Here is a 24778-nt window from a genome sequence, read left to right on the forward strand (position 1 = left end):
CTGGAATTGTGCCACGGGTCATTTAAGCGATCTGTAAATGTGCCTCTTACTTAATTTTTACAAAATTGGGTTTGAGGGGGGGCAAGCCACATCAATTAACCTTCAGGGCCACATTTGGTCCGCGGATCAGGGGTTTGCCATATATGGCTTAAAGGGTGGGTCGCAATGAATTTCTTAGAAAGAAATTTTGATTTCTTACCCTTCAAATAGCATTGAAATTAACAGAAATCGATTATAATAACATATAAAGGTATTTTCTTTCGAAATTTTAATTTAAAAAAAAAAGTTTTTTACATTAAAAAAAATATTTTTTCCTGTTTGGGGGGGGGGGGCGCAAGAGCCCCTATACCCTCCTCCGTACCGCGTACGTTTCTGATCCCACAAATATGCGTTAGGAGGTAGGGGGCAGTGCTGACGAAACTTTGCTGACGTGGGGGGGGGGGGGTCAGAGTTTTGCTAACTTTTGCTGACGGGGGGGGGGGAAGGGGTCAAAAATAGCTAAAAATTTGCTGACGTAATACTTGAACGGCCCCCTTAAGACGACTCTGGGGGAACTCTTCCTTCTCTTCCTTTGAGCCCAAATAAAAAAACGGGAAAAGAGAGCATCCAAAAAGACGTACATATATAATTGCAGAATGTACAAAAAATACATAAATGACGCAACAAAAGAGCAAACCGAACAAAAAACAGAATTCCGAATCGATGGAAGTTTCAGAATTGATGAAAATAATTTCAAAATCAATGAAAGGAATAATTTCCACAATAAAAAGTTTCGCCCATGGGGACATTGCATTGGTAAAAGACATGAAATCGAGATCATTAAGTGTCTTCAAATTGACGTAAATAAAAATATGAAACGGCTAAAGTTTATCTCGCGTGCGTGTGTGTGAAGAAGTCGCATTACATTTATTGTGCGGACTGAAATACATTATTTTTCTCCGACAAATAGAGTGTATAAAATACGAGTAAACATATATATATTGTGTATGTGTGTTAATAAGTCACTTGAATTCGGGCTTCTTTTTTTTTTTCGTTCATTTGAATTTATTTATAAATCTTTTAGCGGCAATGTCGAGATATTTCACATTTTTGAAAACCTCTTATTTTTTGCATTGACAAACCATGATATTTTGTAAAGTTGACTTTTCAACAAAACTCTTTTCCCTGCATCCCCCTTAGTTTTCACCTGCTGAAAATCAAAAGAAAGTTTACTCCATTAAAAAACAGATATGACATTTTGAAAGGGGGCTTAGTGATTTCTGATGTGTGTGTGTGTGTGCCGCTTAAAAAAGGTTAATATGTTCATTATTGAAATGTTGCTGTAAGTACAGAATGTGAAATCTTTCTACAAGAGCAAATCTCTTTATTTCAAAACTAATTCGATAAAATGTTGTTTTTTTGAAAGACAAATAATAGACAGATAAATAATAATCTAGCTCAAATTGTTGGAAGGATTGTTCAACAAATATTGAAATTGCACGGAAAGGAAAAAAAATCTGTTTCTTATGCTAAAGAAATTTACATTATTTAAAATTATAATTATTTTTTTTTTTGAAATAATAATGCAACTATCACATGTTTTGAAATTACATTATTATTATAAAATTACATTATTTCCAACAATATTGAAGAAGAGTTCACGCAATTCTTCTAATTAATGAAAATATTATAGTCTAATACTGTATATAGTATATATGCATATATAGTTTAATTATAATAGTTTATCAACCACATCCATTACTAAATGGTATTTTAGGCTTCAAACACTATTGGCAATCCGCGAGATGCATTCACCCGACTCCCGAACATACACACTGATCTGTTTTGGAGTCGAACCTTCGGTGAGGAGAGAACAAATTATTTCTGTAAATTCGAATTTTTTAGCAACAAATTAATGACCACATAATTATTAATTATATTAATTAATAAACACAGCATATTAATAACTTTTTAATATTAAGACTTCATCTGTTATTAAATGCCTTTAAATTTACTTAAATTGCGCATATGTTTACGATAATCGGATCCCGGGAATTCCCGAGATTGAGAAAAGACCCGGGAAACGTTAATCCCTAGAAACAGCAAATTGAGCGGAAAATGTGAAATGTAATAATGTAACTGCTAAAAGTAATTCAAACGCACTTCTCAAAAACATAAACGAAGATTTAACGTCCGAGGAGAAAATGGTTGCCCTCACTCCCATTCAAAAACCTGAGCGACATCATCAACCCCAGGCTTGAAGGGGGGGAGGGGGAAAAAACACTTAAGAAGCCATTACCAGCCACTGTTTAGCAGAATTAGCGGGCTTCCTATTCATTAGATTTCAAAAGCACTACACCTCCTATTATATATTCAAGCGTATGAAACGGAGGGATACATGAAGGGAGGGGGGAGAAAAAAAAAACGAACAGGTAACGAAATCGTGGAGATCGAGAGGAGAGGGAGCCAGAGAACATCACAATTCACACGCTATACATGTTGCTTTAGGTAAAAGGCAAGGGCAGTAGGTAGTTGAAGGAAGGAACAGCGTCACGGCAAAAAAAAAAAACGTTTTTTTTTTTTTACTGGAAGCAATAGTGGAGAAGGTAGAATTCAAGAAGGGAAGACACGTCTTTTCTTTTTCGCACGGCCAAGAAAAAAAGGAAGAAAAAAAAGCAGTCATATAACTAGACCTCGTTTCTACTGGAATCATCAATGTGTGTACGTTTTCACCTTTGACTCGGCGAAATTCTCAAAAAGTTTTCAGTTTAGAGATAACGACGTGGAAGCATACGCATTTAGACCAGAATCATTGAAAAATATAATTCTCAGTATGAGAATTTCCTTCTTTATACACAAAAATATGAAAAAAAAATTAAGCTTGATATTCCTTTTAAGCAGCGGTTCTCAACCTTTTTTGACTCGCGGAGCCCTTTTTCGCATATAATTTCTATGGCGGAGCCCCCGCAGACCTATTTTTTACGTATTCAGCAAAATTAGTGATTTATTTTTATTATTCTAAAGTAATTATAATTTTTTTTTTCAAATTAATGTTTATTTTATTTTCCTCGAGCGGCCGCGGAGCCCTTGGAGAGTGCACAAGGAGCCCCAAGGGTTCCGCGGAGAGCACCGGTTTAGCACCGCTGCTTTGAAGCATGATGCCTTATTACAGAAGCGCTGATATGGAGAAAGCATTGGGGGGGGGGGAGGAGGGTGAAGTTGCCAGTTATCCCGTATATACGGAACTCAGGCCCTTATACAGGAGGGGAAGTGGTGCTTTGCACTGAAAATTCATTAATTGTTCGACGAGGGAGCTCAAACAGCATCAGCCCTGCTCAGCCCCATCTCCCCCACCCCCCACCGCCCCAGGTTCCAGTGACTATGCCCTATTATATGTTAGTAAACAACCAGATGTGGGATTTTCAAACAACGTTTTGAATCAAATAATATTTTCACAATTGTAAATTATTATCAAATAAATTTCTTGCAATTGTTAATTATTATCAAATACATCTTACAATTGTGTAAATTGTTACCAAATAAATTTCTTACAATATGTGAACATAAAATTTTTCTAGTATAATTTTTTTTTTTATATTATACACAGTGCTTCACTGTTTTTCCATTCTGCGCACTAGAATTCTGGAATTTTTATGGAAGCACGATTTATTTATTATTTATCGAGTGCGGCTTTTCTTTCAACTGCGTCGAACTGAATGTACGGTAACGCAACTATGGGATAGCAAGTTACCTCGGGCGCGGAATTCGCCCTTTGACCCCTCCATCAACACCATGGGAAAGAGGGTGCCAAAATGCATGATTGCCCCGGATGACAGAGAAAATTTTTGTACAAACAGCAATTACAGTCTTCTTAAGTAAATGACAAGGGCGAACGCAATACGTGGTTAGAACTCTACCGAACATAGATTACTGTTACAGCACATAAAAGAAAGAGACTTTCTGCATATTAACGCTGAGATGAAATTTCGAAAGAAACATTTGTCGTCTCCGTCGGGAGGCGAACCGTGATCCTCTTGCAATCCGGGCAAATGCGCCTGCCTGGAGAAGCAGTTTGCTGGGAAAAAACATCTCTCTCTAATAGATTACTGTACTTGTGCCACATTCAGTATGTCTCCTCTAGCTTTTCGCTGTGGCAAGCAATTTAATCTCTTTAATCCTTCCTTTTATTATTATATTTGATGCAAAACAATTCCTACATTAAATTGCAATTAATTGCTTCCGTCACGCACTAGCTCTTTAAAAATTCCCTTCAAGAATATTTACGAGGTGCAAATAGTGTTTTGCTGTGTATACCATGAAGTTTAAAATTTTAGAGCAATAGTTTCCAACGTTTTAGTTCATACGAAACCCTTGATAACTATGAGCAGGACCTGTTTCCTCGCATGGGCAAACAGGGTATGTACCCAGGGTTCCCCCAATTTTTTTTCTCTTTGTGAACAAATACGAAATTTCTGACTTGAATTTTTTTTTTTTTTTTTTGCGAATAAATGCGAAATTTATGATTAAAAATTTTTTTTTTGCGAAATTTACGTATCCCTACTCATGATAAGAAATGAAAATGTGAGAGTTTTTTTCTTTCGAAGTTAGTGACTCTAAAATTAGGAAGGAAAGAGGGGAAACCTGAGTTTGACGAAAAAAAAGTCCAAACTAACCTTCCTTTTTCACGCACGTATGGCTTTCCCGTTGAAACAAACATCTTCTTGACCTAACATACACATCATCGTGGGAAGGTGGAGGGAGAACGTTTGAACCTGCTTCTAGAAACAGAGGACAATTGCTATCTATTGGTACTCATAGACGACCCTTTGAGTGAACTTTATTCTTCGTGTTATTCCGTCGTCTTCTTCATCTTGCTACTTTTGAAAATCTCCACCATCATCCCTCTCCCCTAATTTTTCCGCTTATCATCGCCCACAATAATTTTTTTCCTTTCTGAGCGGTCAACCTGGATCTTTACTTGACTGACCGGTCACTAAAAATTTTGCCGAGAGTTTTTGCCTTCTCCCACGCATGAGTTGATGCATGTTCAACTCTCAAACATTCTTCTAATTCCCTGGGGAAGGAGAAAAGACAAAGCAGAACATCTCATTCCTCTTCTCCACATTGGAAGGTGTTCCCTCAGCGTTTGGTCTTAGCGGTTCTAAAGTGAAGGCTTTTCGTAGCAAAGGCTATTCAATAGCCACGACCCCCGAATATATAAATATACATTGCCTGTATTATAAAAGTCAGAAGGAAAGCTGTGGTCAACGGAAGGTCGTGATAGCCGGGGTCAGAAGAGGTGGAATGGTGGCTTTAATGCATTGTCTCTGATCACGACCCTTCGCTTCAACGATATTTCCATGATACGTTCTTTTCTTTTGAAAGGATGAGAATCGATCCAGATAGATAACCCTGATGATGAGTGCTTGTCTGCTTTTCAGGACTTTTTCTTACTACCTTTACCCCCTCCCCCCTTTGAATGGTTCCGGTACAATGATCTCTTCTTAAAAGATCAAAGTGATTTTCATCATTTTGGGAGTACAATCTCTCACCACTCCTTTGTAAATTTTACATAACAACCACTGTCCCGTTTGGTTTGATGATTTCTGATCACATCATTTCTATACTCTTTCTACTGGGTAAAAATGGATGTAATACCTCTTTTTTCTTCCTTCTCACGAGCACTGACTTTTTTTTTTCTACGGATACTCAAACAACTTTTTATTCATACCAGAAAGATATAACCGTATAAACAGTCAGTAGCGTACGCAAAACTTTCTCAGGTGAGGGAGTGAAGATGACTTTTTAGAGCAAAAAAAAAAAATCCACTATAGTATCGGCACAAGAGCTCTCTCTCCCTCCCTCCTCAAGTACACCAGTGTACTCAGTAAATACATCGCAAGTATAGAAATGAATTACCTTTTGGGTGAGACAATAGGGAAAAAACGAGTGTAGACCCAAAATTGGAAAAAGGAACCACGGCTAGACGCGTTTCGGAACTGTAACGTTGTTTTTTCCCAAGTACAACGAGTATATGTCTAATGAAACGACAAATGCCTCCGCTAATTATACAAAGTATAATCTGGATTCCAAACAAAAAAATCCACTATAGTATCGGCACAAGAGCTCTCTCTCCCTCCCTCCTCAAGTACACCAGTGTACTTAGTAAATACATCGCAAGTATTTCGGGAAGAAAATTCACATTCCTCTGTGGGAAATCGAACCACCAACCTCTCTCACTATCCGGGCGAGTGCTGTACCATTAAGTTACAGAGGACAGACATTTTCCTCCCTTATATGGGAACTAATTCTCATTACGAGCTGTAGCTAGTTAGGATTAGGTGCGAGTTAGGAGGCTGTCTGTCTACAGTGCAGTCCTGTTCAGCGTAAATATAAGGGAAGAACATGTCAGTCCTCTGTAGCTTAATGGTAGAGCACTCGCTCGGACAGTGAGAGACTCGTGGTTCAATTCCTCGCAGTAGAATGAATTTTCTTCCTGAAATTACTCTTCGCTAGGAATCCAGGCAATTGTACTGAGTATAATATACTCATATAATGGACATATTTCTCTCTATCCACGCACTGGTCGTAACATAGATAACTGTATATGTTGTAGTAACTGTACATATGTTAAAGTAAAAATTATTTATACGGGGAAACTATGTTTTATAGTCATCAATTTTTTTTTGGCATATCGCCGGATTAATCATATAATCTATAACCATGGCTCCCACAGGGGGGGGGGGGCTGACAGGGCTCTAGTCCTGGGGCCCGGGACGGTTATCATCACTTTTTTACTTTTTCACGCTATAAATTAACTACAGAAGGGGCCTGTTAAAAGTCTGACCGAGGGGCTCGCAAAAGATCACAGCCTAGGGGCCCCGCTACAGGGCCATGTGGGGGCCATGACTATAACATACAATAATATGGGATGCTGTTTCCTGAACAATGTCCGAAAATAATAAAAATTCTGCAGTTGATTCTAAAATTATAGAAAATTTAAAATATGGAAAAAAAAAGAGAATTCGCGACAACAGGCATCTTAAGTAAAATAATAATTAGGGGAAAATTCAAAAATTAAAATTTTTATTCGGTTTCTGATCAGGCTAATTGTGCCTCTTATTGCATTGAAAAAAAAAACAATTTGAATGAGAATATGGGAAATCGGTGATAAAAATTCTTGATTTTTGCCACTTTTTGGAAGTTTTAAAATTTTTTCAGACAATTATTTCATTGAAAAAAAGTTGAAAAATTAAAAATTTCATTCATTGCTACTCAGATTGAGTCACTCGATTCAATTACTTTTTACTTCTCAGCCAATTATGATTCACTGGTTGTGGAGTGAATTTCTGTCGGTATAACAGAGAGAGACGCAAATTTTACCAAGTTACATTTATTTCGATTGACAGTCATATCAAAATTTAAATTTTTGCAATTTCCCCCATTTATTATGTATTTTGAAAAGATGAAACTATGAAACGTTGATCTCATATTTTTTTTGCCGGTATTTTTTCGTATTTTAATTCAGTTTTTATAATCACCAGTAGAACTTTTATTCCTTTCAGAACACACCGCTAATCAACCCGTACGCAGTATACGTATAAGTAATTTATATTTATTAGGACGCATAGCAGCTTTCTTTCATATTCTTAATAGCAACAATCTTCCGTATTTTATTAATAATTGATCAACTTTCCGATACAACGCTTAATAGCACGGAGTTTTAAAATTCCAATCTAAAATAGGTCAGCATAGCCAGGCTATTGAAATCCGCAGGTGCGCGGGGTTTACAGCCACTGTTTTACTATACCTTGTCCTTCCCTCATTCAGCCGAAAATCTATCTAATTCCCCTTCTTATACAGAAGCAATAAAAAAAATCTTTTTGGAAGAAAGGTTGTGACCTCTCTGATCCCATGGTGGGGGAATGGGTCAGCAAGCTTTCTTTAGTTAAACTATCAAGGGGGAAAATTCCACAGCTTTCAGACGGGGGAAAAAGGTATAAATAAAGTATATATATATGATAGCAATGAAAAATACCAGGAGGTTAACAGGCTAGGGAAAACATTCCATTGGGGCTATTCAAGATTCTAAGAATAGATTATTCATGATCATACCTCTAACTAAACAATGAAATTAAGTCATGTGCCGTGCCAAAATGTGAATATAAATTAACTTTATAATGTTGGCAGGTAAGGGCGTAGGGGGGGGGGGGGTGAGACACCCGAAATGTGAGAAAATGACCGAAAAAAGGAAGAAAGATGGCGTGTAAATATTGTTCTATCGCTTTGCTCCCCCCCCCCCCCCCGAACGAAATTTCTGGCTACGAGCCTGTTCGCAGGTAATGGATAAACTACCTAAATAAAAATGAAATAACTTTAAGACACAAATTTTCAAACATAAAATCGTAATTTCTGATACAATTGTTCCAAATGAAAAACAAAGTTCTACCTTACAGATTAAATATGTCTCGTGAGCGGGGCTGCAACTAGATACTTTGTCAGCCGGGGCAAGCACACATTTTGACGTCCCGTATAAAGTAGAAAAAGTAGTTATATAAAATGGTGAATTCGACGCCCTCTCTAGTTCAGCGCCCGAGGCACTAGACCCGCCTGCTTTCCCGTAGTTGCGGCTCTGCTCGTAAGCACTAGTGTACGCAAGGAGCCGCGATTTTAGCGCGCTTTTTTTTCCAGCAAAAAACGTCACTTCCCCCCCTCCCTTTTGAACGAAAATCATAATTTTAAATGCTATTGTTCCGTAATGCAAAAACAAAATATTTTGTTTTTCCATATTATAGATTGAATTCGGTTTTAAGAATATGTGTACAAGGGTGAAATATGTATAACAGAGAGTATTATAGACAGAGCCATCTTACGTGCCAATCACCCAAAATTGCAAACGTCAAATTTACAATATTTATGCTGTTAAATAATTTTTTTTTAACTAATCCTGGTGTTATCAGGATATATATTATAAGCTTATTATATAAAGCTGACAGCCTCTAGGTCATAGTCAGATGAGGTGTTCATGATCAGGGCTGTCTTAAGAGCAGCGTTGGCCCTTGGACAAAGTGATTTTTCTGAGCCCCCTCCCCCCCCCCCCCGGCAAGATATTTACTTTCGAAAATTTCAACCAGATCTCATTTTGACAAGCCCCCTGCACTTGAGGGCCCCCCCCCCCCATCAGGCCATGCCCGGGTGGGCTCATTTGTTAAGATGGCACCGCTCATGATAAAAAAAGCCCTGATAATGGGGTCAATTTTAGGCTGTTAAACTAAAAATATTTTTATTAAAATAATAATGGCAGAGAACCGGTGACTTTATGCAAATGCATTCAAGTATTACCATGGTGTACGCAGTGGGGGGGGGGGGGGAACACGCATTCCCAAGAGAATTTGGAATTTGAAGTATTTTTGTGCAAAAATTAAAATATTGCAAGAAAACTTCTTTATACACAATTTTCAATCAATTCCCATTAATTTAAATGGTTTTTGAAGGTTGGTAACTCAAAATTTCTCTAAAAAATTCTTTGCACCCCTCCCCCTTCCCAAAAATTTTGTGCTTACAAAATTTATACAGAATCGACCCCCCTTAGAGGTCGATCCTGCATATGCCTCTGCTATGCAAAGCGCATGTCAAAGTTGAAATACCTGCATGTGTGTTTGCACCTAAAATTTGCCATCCCTTGATTTTGTCATACGTTAAAATGAAATTAAGAAAAAAGAATCCAGTAAAAGTCTAGCAAAATATTTGACAATTTTTTTTCATGGATAGAAACTCAAATGAAGCAAGTAACTTAATTATGAAAAAAAAAAATCACCTTTCTCAATGCTCAGTGAATCTATGGCTCTATATCCAGCATTGATTAAGTTATACTGCTTTCCTTTCTCCATCAATGACCTATATACAGAAATGCAATTTTCATATGGGATATGAAGCTCCCATCCAAGTTCACCAACAAATGAAAGACGCAATGCTAAAACCTATTAAAAATGGAAAGTATGAAACCAAATTGAACTGCCCACACTATAATGGCACAAATACTGTTACAAACGAAAAAAAAACTCTCAAAGTATTATGGTAAAAAAAAACAAGATTGTTTCAGAATTAATATCATAATTACTTAAAAATTATTTATATTTAGGTCTGGGAATTATATATTGAATGGGTTTATTAATTGACTGATTAATCAAATTTTGATTGAAAACCTTCTAATACTAACCATTCATAACTAATGTAGTATAAAACCTATTTTTATTCATTTCATGCAGCTGTTCACCACATGCATAGGCGCCAGAACCTAGGGCTGATGCTTGGATCTTTGTCGTTTTAAAAAAAATTAGTTGCGTCAGTTAAAATTAGTCACTGATTTTGAAACTGCTTTCTATTTTCATACTGTTTCTTGTTTCCCAAGAAATTATATCAAAATATTCTGGGGGGGGGGGGGGGTTAGAAAGCTGATGTTTTCCAAATACTAGAATTCCTGTTTAAAGTGGAGAAAAAGTAAATTTAGGTCTTGTCTTCTAAAACTTCCATCAAACTCAATTGGAAAGTGAAATCGTCACTAGTTTTCATTGAATCTACTTTTTAAAAAAATTGATAAAATATCAATTCAAATATTTTTAAATCTGGTCACATATCTGAAATATTAAGTATAGGAACATTATAATAACTCAAGACATCTAATCTGTTCTGTCAAATAAATAAGGTCAAATTACAAACTTTTAATAAAATTTTTAATTGAATTTTAATTGTATTAATCAAGTAAATTAACTTATCTAAACTTTTTAACTGCAATTAAAAATCGATCAATTAACAAACTAGATTAATCAGTTAATTTGACAAGTCCTACTTATATTACTTAAAACTCCACTCAATATATATATCTAGATAAAGCATATGATGCTCATCTTTTGAAATAAGCATCATGTACGGATGGGATGAAATAATAATTTCCAATAATACATGATTTATGTATTTCCAAGTGAGAAACTTTCATGATTCCTCTTCTGCTAAATTTAAGGATTATCAGAACCAAAAATACAAGATTCATAGCAAATTCCCAGGGCTAGCTAAAACCTGATGATTTGATAAATATATCATATTCATCATTTCTTCTTTTTTTTATTCAAATTTCATTATTACATGTTTAATATGTTTTCAATTGATATATCAAAATAAAATTTGCAATCACAATCCTTTTCTTTCACTCATAAGCATAATTCTAATTCGGCCTTAAAAAAAACCCTTACTTTATATCCAGCAAACTTGATAATCTTATTTGTGGAAAATGGAAATGCTTTATCACTCAGATCCGCAGAAGTTAATGATTGAAGAACTTCACGACTAGTTTAATACAAATAAAAAAGAAACAAAAATGAAAGTGTCAAAGCAGTAGTAATATTTTTTAGGTAGTCAGTAACTGAGATTTAAGAAAAAACATTGCAGACAAACACATCGAGAAAATTTCTGATTCAATTATAAAAATAATTTTTAATTATAGATTACCTAGCAGGACCCTGTATACTGAGGAGACCCATTTTATCAGAACAATCTTCCAATTTCACTCTAAATTGTTGATCTTGAATAACATTTAAAATATGAGAATAACTTTGCTGAGCCACTGCACCACCTGCAGCAATGTAAAATCCTCGACCTGAAAGAAATCACTGCCATACTGAAACTTACCTTAAGAGTATCAAAACTCAAAAAAAATATAAAGAAATAATACAACATTCCCTGTTGAGAAATAGATCAAGTTATTTTTTGTAAAAAATGTCACATGGTGCATAGAACAAAAATGTACATGGCACCACAGTATGAATAATATATAATTATACAAACATCTGTATATCACTTGCAACTCGGCCTGTACAGCTTATTAAATGAATTAAATTAGCAATTTAACAAGTTAATTTTAATATTAACCTTATGCATAGAATAAATTTTGTATGATTTGAACAAACAATCTTTTACATGAATAGATTTTAACCAGATTTGTCTGGAAAAAGGCGTATTTTTAAAACAAAATTATAGCTAAATTTATTTTTTTATTAACATTCATTAGTTTAATAAATAAATAACCCAAAATAATTGATCTTTTACCTTCAAATTTTGGATCACATACAGATCCTTCACCTGAGCTGATCACACTCACAGTTAAATCTGATTCCACTCCTCCTCTCTGGTTCAGCATGCAGGTGTATACTGTACTTCCTATGTATTATATATCTTTTAAAATAACTGGCAATATATATATAAAACACATAAATAACAAGATCCCTAATGATTATCATAACAGATATAAAAGTAGCCATGGATCTAGAGGGGGTGATCACCCCCTCCCCAAGAGCCTAATAGTACATGGAAAATAAAAGAATGAAATTAAATTTTAAAACAAGAAATATGTCATAACTATATGAAATTAAAAAAAAAAAAAAAAAATGATAAAATAAAATAAAAACAAAGGGTAAGATGATAACTTTTAAAGTTAACCTTTCATTTTTGTCATATCATTTGTGAATATCCAATCAACTGCTTCCTGAGAATCGGGACCAGACAGAAAGAACTTTCCAAAATATGACATATTGAATACTGCCACATTTCTTCTACATCCTAGACATTCAGCTGAAATCTATAAAATAAATTAGAACCACAATTATTAATTTGACAATAGCTAGTATAGCATGTTTTTAACATTAAAATATATATTTAATCTAAAAATTGGTATAATTAAATCCTTAATTTCAACAAGAGATTGTCATTTAGGGAATCACTTCAAAATTTTCATGGTAAAAAAACTAAAATGATTAAAAATGATTTGTTGAAAATAAATTTACTGTTTGATGGTGACCAGGAAATCCAAAAGTATAATCCTCAGCAAGGCGATCTTTATAACTGTAACTTTTGTGAGTTGAATTTCCATAACTTCCATAGTAATCATACTCAAATACCTGACAAGAAAATTTTAGAAATGTCAAAAAACTTGCATTAATAAACAGAATTCAAAGAAAATTTAGTTCAATGAAATTATAGTAATAACTTTTGACCTACCATTTGGCATTCATGAGAAACTATGATATATCTTCAGTTTTACATAAAAATAGTATTCTACTGATGCAATAATTTTTAATAATGACATATAAATATACATACTGGAGAAACTGCATGTGAGCAGAACCAGCCAGGTCTCTCAAAACCAAGTCTTTCTTGATAGACGCAACCATGATTCAGTAAATCCTAATAATAACATTGTCACAATATCAAATAAATTTGCAGCAATATGATACCTACCATGAAAATTTAGTAAAGTTTAAAAAGGTAAAATTTGATTCCATGTGTGGGAATTTAGTAAATGATATATGTTCTTTTGTTATTTTGAATGCATACCTGTACATATAGTGTTCAGTTGTGATGAAATAGAAGTGCAAATCTTCAAAGCCAATTTTAATTTTTTTATATTCTTACTAGGGGGGGCTCTGCCCCCCTGCCACCTTTGGCGGCCACCCCCCCTCCCCCCCTCACTTCTCTTCACAACATATCTTGTTTATTTCGTCCCACTTCACCAGCGTGCTATGGAAAGAGACATGTGAAAGCACCAGCTTACTGAAGAAGCAAATTTTAATAAAAATAATGATAAAGCAACAAAAAATAAATGAGATTCATCAAGCACCTCCAGAAACTGGGGCCCCAGATTCAATTTGCTGAATTTTAGTGGGGCCCAAACTGGATATATCTCCGGCTACCGATGTGTTGCAAATTTTACAATGTTATACAACAAAAATCAATGAGATACATCCAGGGGCCCCGAATTAGAACCTATCAACATTCCCATGGAGCACTGACCTGGAAGCTTGTCAGACACACCCCTGTAAGGGGCCACGAAAATTTTTCATTTTTTTCAATTTTGCAACGAATAAAATCCAGGGCCCCACATCCAGTAGCGGGAACACAATACGCAGATTTTTAGTGAGGAATCCAGACTGGATTTATCTCGGTCTTCCGCTGTTGCAAATTGTATAATGTTAAAAAACAAAAAGAATCAGGTTCATCCAGAGCCCCCAAAATGAAACCTGTAAACATGGGGGCTCCCGACTTGGAAGCTTGTCGGTCATCCCCCACTGCGAGTGCCATGAAAAATGTTCATTTGTATTCATTTTACCAATGAATAAAAGCTAGGGGCCCCCAATCAGTTACCCGTTGTATTCGCATACTTTTAGTGGGGCCCCAGACTGTCTTTATCTCGGGCATCGGCTGTTGCAAATTCTGCAACAAAAAATAATGAGATTCATCCAGGGCCCCCAAAATGAAACCTGTAAACATGGGGCCCCCGACTTGGAAGCTTGTCGGTCATCCCCCGCTGCGATTGCCGTGAAACATTTTCATTTGTATTCGTTTTACCAACGAATAAAATCCAGGGATCCCCAACCAATTACCCGGGACAATTCGCATACTTTTAGTGGGGCCCCAGACTGGCTTGATCTCGGGCATCCGCTGTTGCAAATTCTACAACAGAAAATAATGAGATCCATCCAGGGCCCCCAAAATGAAACCTGTAAACATGGGGCCCCGACTTGGAAGCTTGTCGGTCATCCCCCGGTGCGAATGCCATGAAAAATTTTCATTTGTATTCGTTTTACCAACGAATAAAATCCAGGACCACCCACGCAACTACCCGTGACCGAATTCGCAAATTTTTTGGAGCCCCCAGACTGGATATATCTTGTGCTTCCGCTATCGCAAATTTTTCAACGTTAAAGCAGCAAGAAAACAATGAGATCCGTCAAGGGCCCCTGGAAATGAAAACTTTTAACTTTCCCATGAAGGTATACGTACATTCCCCCCCCCCGGGTACCCCGACCCTGTGTGTTGGGAGCACTGTTGTTATATGTATATTATACATATACATACCTCTCGGCATGGCCCCCCCCCCCCCCACAAGGGCAGGGCTGACAGGACCAGAACAATTCTTATCAATTTTTGATTTTTCACACTATAAATTAACCACAGAGGGGCCCTGAAAAGCTGGTTTGGGGGCTCGCCATCTAAATTTCGGCCTAAGGGCCCTGCTGTAGGATATGGGAGCCTCTCGGTACATGCACACAACATGGTCCCGATGGGTCAAATGGGTCCCAATATGTGCTAGAGTTAAATGAATACTTGACCCGAAATCGTAACCGACTTCAGTAACACAAAAACGTAACAGATTTCCGTCACTCAAAAACTTCACCCACTTCCGTCACTCGGTTGCTTAGCAACAGGCCCTTTTCGAGTTGGTGATTTTATATTATAGAGTAGATACACAATATATCATTCTTATACCGATAAGCACAAATTAGTGTGATTAACAATGCATCATATAGACAAATCAAATGAGAGCTCAAGATCACAGTAAATATGATTTAAGTTTTATCACAACTGAATATGCAGGTATAAGCATGGGGCCATACTCAATAAAGCTGCTAATTAACTGAGAACAAACAGAATGTGATACTTGCATCATAAAAAGGGTCTTTTCGCATGTTACGGCTTGCAAGAGGCTCATCATGAGGATAAACAATGGAATAATTTTTGACATAAGATTCATGACTACGCTCTTTAATCCATTTCCTATTGTCAGTGAGGCTTGCAGAAAAACGCCTATGAACAAAAAAAAACATTTTCCTTATTACAAAAATCATTCAACAGTAATTAAACAAAAACAATTAACATACTTTATGACATCACACAGTTTATTTTGAAAATTTTTCTTAATTTCAAAGGGAAAAATATTTTTGGCAAGAATGTTCTCATAAGTTAATAGCATAAAAAAATAATTAAATTTTTATTTTTTAATTTAATTTTATTTAGTTTCATCTATTTGAAATTATCACAATTAAAGGAATCATCAGTTTGTTTTTTTCTCCAAAAGAAAACTATAAAGCATAAGCAGATCCAAGTGAATATATATGTGTGGTATAGTATTAAATAAAACATGTCATTTTGATGAGACAATATTTTTTTTCTTCAAAAGCATACCTGATATCATAAGCATACATATCAAGTTCTGGTCTGCCTCTTAAAACCCATTTTGCTAATTCACGACCACAACCTCCACCACCATTCATTCCTAAGCTATTGAAACCACAACCATGAAAAAATCCTCGAACTACTGGATCTTCTCCTAGAAGTGGTTTGTGATCAGGCGTGAATGACTCTGTAAAAATAAATTAACAAAAAGAAAATCTTTCAACACATGATATGATCAAATCTCATCTAATTATATATCATATATTAACTGTCATAAGTTTCCTATGCAGATTGTAACTTGCCATTAGTTTAAATTTTTATAGTCATTACTAGAATGAATCAGTCCATTCATTTCAGCAATCAAACTGACTTGATTCAGTTTGCTTAACACATTGAAAAAAATAAATAAATAAAACCTTATGCCCTACATATTAAAAAAATGGTAATTTTATAAAAATCTAGGACCAAAACCGGTCAGAATAAATCTCTTTTAAAATGAAATTTGAAAAAAAAAAGTATGTATACTAAAAATACAAATAAGCCTGCTACTGATATGACGAGAATGATGTAAATTTATTCTTCAATTGATAAATTCTCATGAATGTAAATTTTATCAAACATGCTCATTACTTATTTCAAGGCTATGTTATGTACCCAAACTAACCTCTAATTTTTATGTTTACCTGCAGACCTGTTGTTTTATATACACATGATTTTGACTTCTTTAGCCATGCATGGCCATACCAAAAAGTGCTTTACTTTAACCCCCCTAACTATCATGGATGAGATATATCCTCCCAATGCTAATGGGTGAAATTTATTCCAGCTTTTCCCGGATTTTTTACCTCTGTTCTCATCATTGCAAAGCTTTATTGTAACCTTAAGTATGGAAGTTTTTTTTCTTCCCTCCCCATTCTTTCTACACTCCTGTTTAGTGATTCCCCCAAGTATAATGTATGTTCCTAATATATACACTAGAACCTCACTATAATGGACAGCTAAAAAAATTATAAAATTTTTATCTGACAAGTTTAAAACCTATTCAAGTATCTAAAAAGTATTAACTCATTTAAAAAGCATTTCCCAGCAAAGCGATTGAACAGCAATCATTGTTTTATTGTTTTGCGTAAATATGGATACGCAGCACGACTCATACAGCTCACCAGCTAGAAAAATTAAGATTAATACAGTTTATACGTACACATCCTTTTAAATTCAACCTATGCTAAAGGCTTGTTTTTTATTTGATACATAATTAACACTCTTTACAGCTTACTATTGCAGGGGCGTAGCCAGAAATTTCGTTCGGGGGGGGGGGGACCAAAGTGACAGAACTATGGATTTGGCCATCTTTTTCCCTTTTTTCGGTAATTTTCTCACATTTCGGGGGGGGGGCAGACCCCCAAGTCCCCCCCCCCCTTGCTACGCCCTTGTACTATTGTACTTTCATTAATATACACCCTGTTGCATTACACCCAAACTTTCATTATAACAGACAACCTTCAGCTCCTATAAGTTCATCATAACGAGGTTCTACTGATAATTAGGTTCAAGGATTTATAAAAGAAAGACAGAGAAAAAGAACAAATAGGGAAGGGTAAGAAAGAGAAGATGAGAACAAAATGAAATCTATATTGCCACTAATCTTTTCCCTTCCATTTATACAAATACAAATACAACACCACAACAGGCAAAATGCCCAACGAAGTGGCTGAGAATTTCTAACATGTGAATAAGAAAACCAGTTTTATCGCCAATACCTAAAAAAAGGAATCCAAATTTGTTGTTGTAAGGCTTTAGGTGAAAAGATTAATAACTGAGATGCAAAAGATATATGATGAGCAAATTTTTATACTTTAAAACAATTATTTTTTGAAATGCATAATTATATTATACTTTGTTTGAAGACAATTCTTAAATAGCAACAAATATGTCAAAGAGGAAAAAAAATCTCAACAGATAACAACAGATGTGTTGAGGATGAAAAAAAGTTAATAAGATTAATTAGCAACTGTGCAATAAATGCAAAACAGTAAAAATAATTACCAGGTCCACACACAGTAGATTTTATTCCTGTAAATTCTAAAGCAGGTAAGCGATGAATGGACTTTTCAATATGAACTCCAAAGACATCCCAGTCTAACTCATATAAACCGAATGCAAAATTTTTATCCACCTTCAAACAAAAAAAAGTAAAAATTTATACAACAGAAAATGATTTATAAAAAAAATCTTCAATGAAAAAACAATAATAACATGTTACAAGAGTTTTTTCTTCTTTGAACATTATGATTAGTCTTGTACACATTATTATTAATGTGTGCAAGACTAATCATAATGTCAATCATTATCAAAGACTCAATTAAGAAATATTTCTAATAAGTGATGCTGACTTGGAAACTAGCAGCAATGTTGTTAGTTTTCTTTTAAGTTGATTTTCAATTATCAAATGTTGTGGGGACATTTAACTATAGTTTCATATGAGAATTTCAGGTCAATCCAGTTGATTATGATACTCACATTATCCAGAATTACAGGATTAGGTTCATAGCCACCAACTGACAAAGCATCACCCTGAAGTCTCAAATACACAGACAAATCATGATCACGAACATTTGGCATATTCTGTATTCCTTCGATTCTATTAGTAACAACATAAGCATGCTTCATTGCCACCAGTGGAATTTTTACACCAGCCATCTCCCCAATGTACGGAGCCCATACACCTGATAACGAAGTCAAAAATATATCATTATAATTACCAAATGATTTGAAGGTACCATCTAATTACAGCTGGAGTTATCACATGAGGAAAAACTAACTTTTAAACTTGAATAATAAACCATAATAAATAATTTTAAAAAGAAGACATTGAAGTAAACTCTACCAAACACAAACTCTGGCCATATCACTATATATTAAAATTTACTTGCAATGATGAGTTGGGTTGGAAAAAAGGTACTATCTATCGGTGGTCGCTTCAAGCTCATTAGGAAAATATCTTACCTATATTCTCCTCTGGGTTTTAACCTGGGACTGTGATGGCAACCTTCATGGTGATAGACAAGCATCTTACCACCACACCACTCATGCTCGTTGCAGCAAACTGGTTCAGAGCATTTTTTTCCCATCTTTTATTTTTTCAAAAGAATTATTTCTTTTCTAGTTCTCTTTATTTTCAAATTTTATAAGAATTTTTAAAATAACACAAATTAAACAAAAATTTTTTAATAGTAATGTATTCTTAAATTAATTAAATTACTAAGTAATTGTACTTAAGCATCTGGGTATAATACCTATAGATGCTATAATGCTAAAAGTACCCAGATGAGTTGTTAATTACTTAATTGAAATTGTTTTACCATATAAGAACACTGAAAAAAAATTAATAATGTTTAGAATTTCTTCTATGAAATTGGCTGTGAAAAGAATTGTATTCTTTGCATATATAAATCTGGCTATATGTAGCACAAATGGATGTAAATTAATTGATATAGACATTATTAATAGTTTAACAGGTACTAAAACTTTTTATTCAATCAACATTTTGTTTCAACAAGCAATTAGTAATTTCCTTTCTTCAAATTGATTTTTTATTTTAGTTTTTTCAGAAACATTTGTTCATTGGATTTGAATTTATTTTCATATGCAATGGAAAAATAGAGTAAAAAACAAATACAATTTAATTTAGTAGGTAATCATACCAGTGCAGTTGATTACACATTCAGAATATATGCTACCAGATGGGGTGTGAACACCTCGAACTCTCTTTGTACCAAAGTCATCATCTTGAACACATATTCCTGTGACAGGACACTTTTCTAATACCTATATAAGTATTAGTTTCTATTACATATGCATATATAGATATCGTACAACCTATCTTCTTTTTTCTTTTCAGATCATGGGAATGCTTTGTGAAAGATATGGAAGATTATGTTATCTAACATTGTTTGTTAGAGAAACTGTTTTAATAAATTTACCTAATATTTCTAGAATAGTACGTAATTAATACGGGGGAAAAAACTCACTTTGGCTCCTGACTTAGTTGCAGCTCGTACAAGTGAAACACAAAAACCAGCAGGATCAACAGTACCATCACCCGGACTGTATAGAGTCCCATATAGGTCCTCAGTATTCATGAGTGGGTACAGCTTTTTTGTTTCTTCAGGTGAGAGGACATATGATTCTATTCCAAAGGATTTACCAATCTATGAAACAGAGGCATAACTATGAAAAACTAGATTTTTCACAGCAAATAACAATTAATTTTCAAATGAGCAACATGGTTTGAATAATAAAAGAAGTAAGATAAATTATTAGTCACTGAGAACTAATCTTTCTGTGATTAATTCACAATTTGAGGAGTATATAAATAAATAATCATAAATGATCAATAAGATGCTTTTAAACACATTGGTGGAGGTAGTTTTCCAAGATATTTACTGCACCTTTTTTTAAAATGCTATATAGGTAAATTTATATTGATTATTATGACATTTAAAATATGTTTAAATATTACAGTGGATGCTCGATATAACGTCTCCCTTCATCCGATTGAAAATGGAGGTTATATTGGGAGGGTCGTTATATCAAAAATAATGATAGTAGTTCTATGAAAACATTTTGGAACTTATTCTACCAGTCGTTGTAATGGAATGGTCGCTATAACGAGCATAGACTACTATGACAACTATTTTTTTCACAGTTCAGAGAGCCCTGTCTCATGCGGTTGACATATTCAGATTTAGAGAGTTCAATTAATATGTCTATGCAAATTATGTAATTTTGAATATTTGTATTAATAAAATCTCAGTAAAATTACGCAGGATTGCAACTAAGGGGGAGCAGGACAAAAGGGGGGAGGCGCCAATTTAACCCTCTAGCCTCTCTTTCAGTATTACGAGGGGCACCTAAGTGCGTACTTGCTTAGCTGACTATGTATCTAGTTGCCACCCTGAAGTTGCATAACTTGATGGATGATACTTCAGCATATCATCGGCATTTAAGCAAAAGTCATCAGGTCCAGTTTTGAGATTTTGTTATTTCAAACATTTGAGACGCTATGAAAAATAGTAAAAATTATTTTAAAGATTTCTAACTCCTTCACTACTTTTACTGATGTTTAGATAACTGGTTTGTGGTTCATAATTGTTCATATCATGAAATAATTAATTGAAATTTTTAATCAACTGAAGAAGTGCACCAAAAACCTTTTGGTGCACTTGGTGACTTTTGCTCAAATGTTGACAATATATTGTATCATTCAACAATTCAGCAGGTTTTTTTTTGTTTTTTTTTTGAATTCTTACGAGATCATCTAACTACTATGATTGTATGTGAAAGAGGAATCTGCTTCAACAAAGTATACCTTGAGTATTTGCTTTTATTTTAAAAAAGTGGCCAAATTTGCAATAAATTAAGGCGTGTGAAATAAATAACTCATGCATATTTATACTGATTTTAATGATTTGTATCACTGCAACTTTCTCTTGTATAACCACAAACAAAACTTTTTTTCTCAATCTAGTGCATGTTATGAAATTAAAGCATACCCAGCAAATATGTGTATCATGAAAAAGTGTGGTAGAATGAATTCTGTAATAAAAAATAATGATTTTCATGAGCAAATACTTACTGTCATTAGCCTTTTATATTCATCTAGCCTTTCTTTGGAGTTTGCTATGAATAGACCCCCATTATTGATCCAACCAGGATGAATACCAGTTTCCTTCTCCAATACATTATTCAGTAGATATCTTGTATGGTTTAAAATCTGAATATCTGTGTCATTTGGACGGAGCCTCCAAATAAGCCCTTTGAAATAAAATAATAACTCCTATATGCTAAATAGAATCTAATGCTTTGGCTTCAAATAGAAATAGAGGGTGTTGAGAACAATCAGTATTCCGGGGGGGGGGGGATGGGATGTAGGAAAAGTCAGACAATGGGAAGACGCTGACATAAATGAAAATAAATCATAATTTCTTCATGATTATATTTCTTCACTGTAATTAATATTTTCTAACTGTTACTAAAGTTTTCACTAGATATTTTTCGGATGTAATAAATTAAAATGCATAAAACTATTTACCTGCTGTGTGCCACGTTGTACCGGCAGTAAGTTGATCTTTTTCTATTAGTACAACATTAGTGCAGCCCAATTTTGTCAAATGATACAATGTACTACAGCCAATAATTCCACCACCTAACCTCAAAACAAAATGAATTAGTTTTGATGTAAATAGTTCAGTTAATTTTGCAACACAAGCAAGACAGTACATCCAAAGGAATATCAAAGGTACATTCAGTATTGTATTTTCATATTTACGAGACACATTTATGGTATTGTAGTCAGGACCGCAACTGGGGGGGGGGAGCAGGTGGGTATCGTGCCGCAGGACTAGAGGGGGAGCAAATTCCATTCTCAAACCTTACCTTCAACATTACAAGGTAGCGCCAAAATGTGCACTTGCCCCAGGTGACAAAGCATCTAGTTGCAGCCCTGATTGTAGTAGTGATAGTATATACATCCAAATCATCACTATGGTCAATATACTTTAATCTGCAAAGTATTTTGCTGCACCTGTGACCGATTTCACTGCCCCCTAATGTGTAGCCACACACTGTTTGGAAATCAGTACATTAACCTGACTTACATCAGCAGCACAAGTTGTTGCTCGAATCAATCCAATATGAGTACAGTGGAACCTCTCAATAAGGGACACTCGCATGAGACTGACATTTTATCCTCAAACAGTAAGTGTCCATAAACATATAATGAAATACATTGAGGCCCTGTTCCACGGGCTTAAAAAATGCCCATTAACAGGGAGTTTTCCATTATGGAAGGTTCCACTGTATAACAAAATACAGTTTTGGTACATGAATTTTTTTTAATTCATGTGCATGTGTAAAAAATAAATAAATAAATAAGCGATGGTGGTTCAAATATATTATGTACATACATAAACATTAGAGTATGAAAAGGGGGGTTCTAACCCCCCCCCCAAGCCAAGATTATAGTGCTATTTTGCAGGAAAAAACTTAAGCCCCCCCCCCCAAGAAGGAAAAAAACTGAAACCCCCCCCCCCTGAGAAAATTCTGCGTATGCCTGTATATACATAAACATATACAATATAGACCAAATATCCCTGCATATACCTATTATGACAACATCTGCAGATTCGGGTACATTGGCTGGCTGTGAAATTTCTTCGGTTTGTAATGATTTGTAGGGAACACCACTAGGTACAGCTGTTGAACAATACGGATGTAACTTCTGTCCACTGCATCCCATCCGAGATGACCGGAAACTGTTAAAGATCTTAGAAAATGCTCTGGGTAAATTCGCCATCACGAATCTGGAACAAATAACAATGTAAAGTAAAAAATTATTACAACTGAGAACTTATCAGAATAAACCTGTGAATACAAAATTTCACTTTACTGGAATTTTATTTCTTGAAAGCAATTTATGTTCAAATACATGGCATTCGACTGGTTATTTTGGATCAGATATTTTGAAATTTCATGCACACATCTTGAGCCATTAACTGTTATAAAACACAATTCATTGATAGTGCAAAATGGATATTACTATTATTAGGTTTAAAAAACCTGATGACTAAATTAATACAATCTGACAAAAAAATTCAGACAAAATAAACGTAATCAGGTAGAAAAGAAATCTAAAAAAACAGATATTAAATTAATATAAACTGGTGAAAAGTTGATGGCAAAATCAATAAAATAAGGTTAAAAGAGATCGATGATTGAATTGAGGTAATAAGGTAGAAAAAAATATTTTGACTAAATAAATGTAATCAGGTATAAAAAAAGATAGAAGACTAAATTAATATAATCAGAAAGAAAAAATATTGAAGACTAGAATCAGTCTTCAATATCAGATTGATAATGGCTAAAAAAATATTTATGACTGAATTAATATGATCAGGTGGAAAGAAAGACTGATGACTGAATTTATATAATCAGGTATAATAAAAGATTTTGACTAAATTAATATAATCAGGTAGAAAAAAAGATTTATGGCTAAATTAATATATTCAGATGGGAAAAAAATATTCATGGCTCAATTAATGTAATCAGGTAGAAGAAAAAAGATTGATAATTAAATTTCTATAAACGTGATGACAAAATTAGAGTAATAGGGCAAAGAAATTGGTGACAAATCAATATACCGGTAAAACGGTAAAAAAACCAATTAATGAAATTAATGTAATCAAGTGAAAAAAAAAGATTGATGACAAAATTTTTTGTTAGCAAGTACAAAAATAAATTTAAGAATTTATGACTAAATTAATTCTTAAACAGGTAATAAATTTGAAGGCAGGTAAAAAATTGTTGAGAAAAAGATTGATAATGACTAAATTAATATTATCGGGTAGGAAAAAAAGACATTATTAACTAATATAAGCAGGTTAAAAAAAATTGATGGCTAAATAAATATTGTCAGGTAGAAAAAAAGATCAAAGACTAATTTCAATGGATAACCAAATCAATACTTTCAGGTAAAATAATAAAAAAAAAAGATTTATTGCTTAATCAATTTCAATGGATATAAAAAATTTGATGAAGAAGAAAAATTGGTGACACATCAATATATTCAGGTAGAAAAAAAAAGATTGGGCACTTAAAAAAAATCAATTTCAATAGATAAAAAGACTGATGACAGAGCAATATATTCAGGTAGAAAATAAATTGGTCACTTATAATCAATTTCAATGGATAAAAAAAATTAGATGACGAAGAAAAATGGGTGACAAATCAATAT

At 34.3% G+C, this 24778-nt stretch overlaps 1 protein-coding gene across 2 annotated transcripts in view; it reads right to left on the bottom strand.

Annotated features, from left to right (window-relative positions):
* Sardh (Sarcosine dehydrogenase) overlaps positions 1 to 24778 on the bottom strand; it is a 40064-nt gene that overhangs the window by 15082 nt on the left and 204 nt on the right. For both annotated transcript variants that reach the window (XM_089231174.1, XM_089231173.1), the window contains exons 2-17: positions 23149 to 23348; positions 22079 to 22192; positions 21623 to 21801; positions 20016 to 20195; positions 19689 to 19812; positions 18505 to 18710; positions 18031 to 18160; positions 15994 to 16171; positions 15474 to 15615; positions 13132 to 13215; positions 12816 to 12929; positions 12472 to 12610; positions 12082 to 12192; positions 11485 to 11632; positions 11229 to 11322; positions 9797 to 9959 (exon numbers count right to left, since the gene is read on the bottom strand). In XM_089231174.1, coding sequence (XP_089087300.1) covers positions 9797 to 9959; positions 11229 to 11322; positions 11485 to 11632; positions 12082 to 12192; positions 12472 to 12610; positions 12816 to 12929; positions 13132 to 13215; positions 15474 to 15615; positions 15994 to 16171; positions 18031 to 18160; positions 18505 to 18710; positions 19689 to 19812; positions 20016 to 20195; positions 21623 to 21801; positions 22079 to 22192; positions 23149 to 23341 — 2299 coding nt within the window. In that variant the 5' untranslated portion in view covers positions 23342 to 23348. The remainder of the gene's footprint in view (positions 1 to 9796; positions 9960 to 11228; positions 11323 to 11484; positions 11633 to 12081; positions 12193 to 12471; positions 12611 to 12815; positions 12930 to 13131; positions 13216 to 15473; positions 15616 to 15993; positions 16172 to 18030; positions 18161 to 18504; positions 18711 to 19688; positions 19813 to 20015; positions 20196 to 21622; positions 21802 to 22078; positions 22193 to 23148; positions 23349 to 24778) is intronic.

The sequence above is a fragment of the Pholcus phalangioides genome, unplaced genomic scaffold (genome assembly GCF_987345545.1).
Source record: "Pholcus phalangioides strain wild (caught in Gottingen) unplaced genomic scaffold, Ppha-v1.0 ptg000004l_1, whole genome shotgun sequence".
NCBI classification, from domain to species: domain Eukaryota; kingdom Metazoa; phylum Arthropoda; class Arachnida; order Araneae; family Pholcidae; genus Pholcus; species Pholcus phalangioides.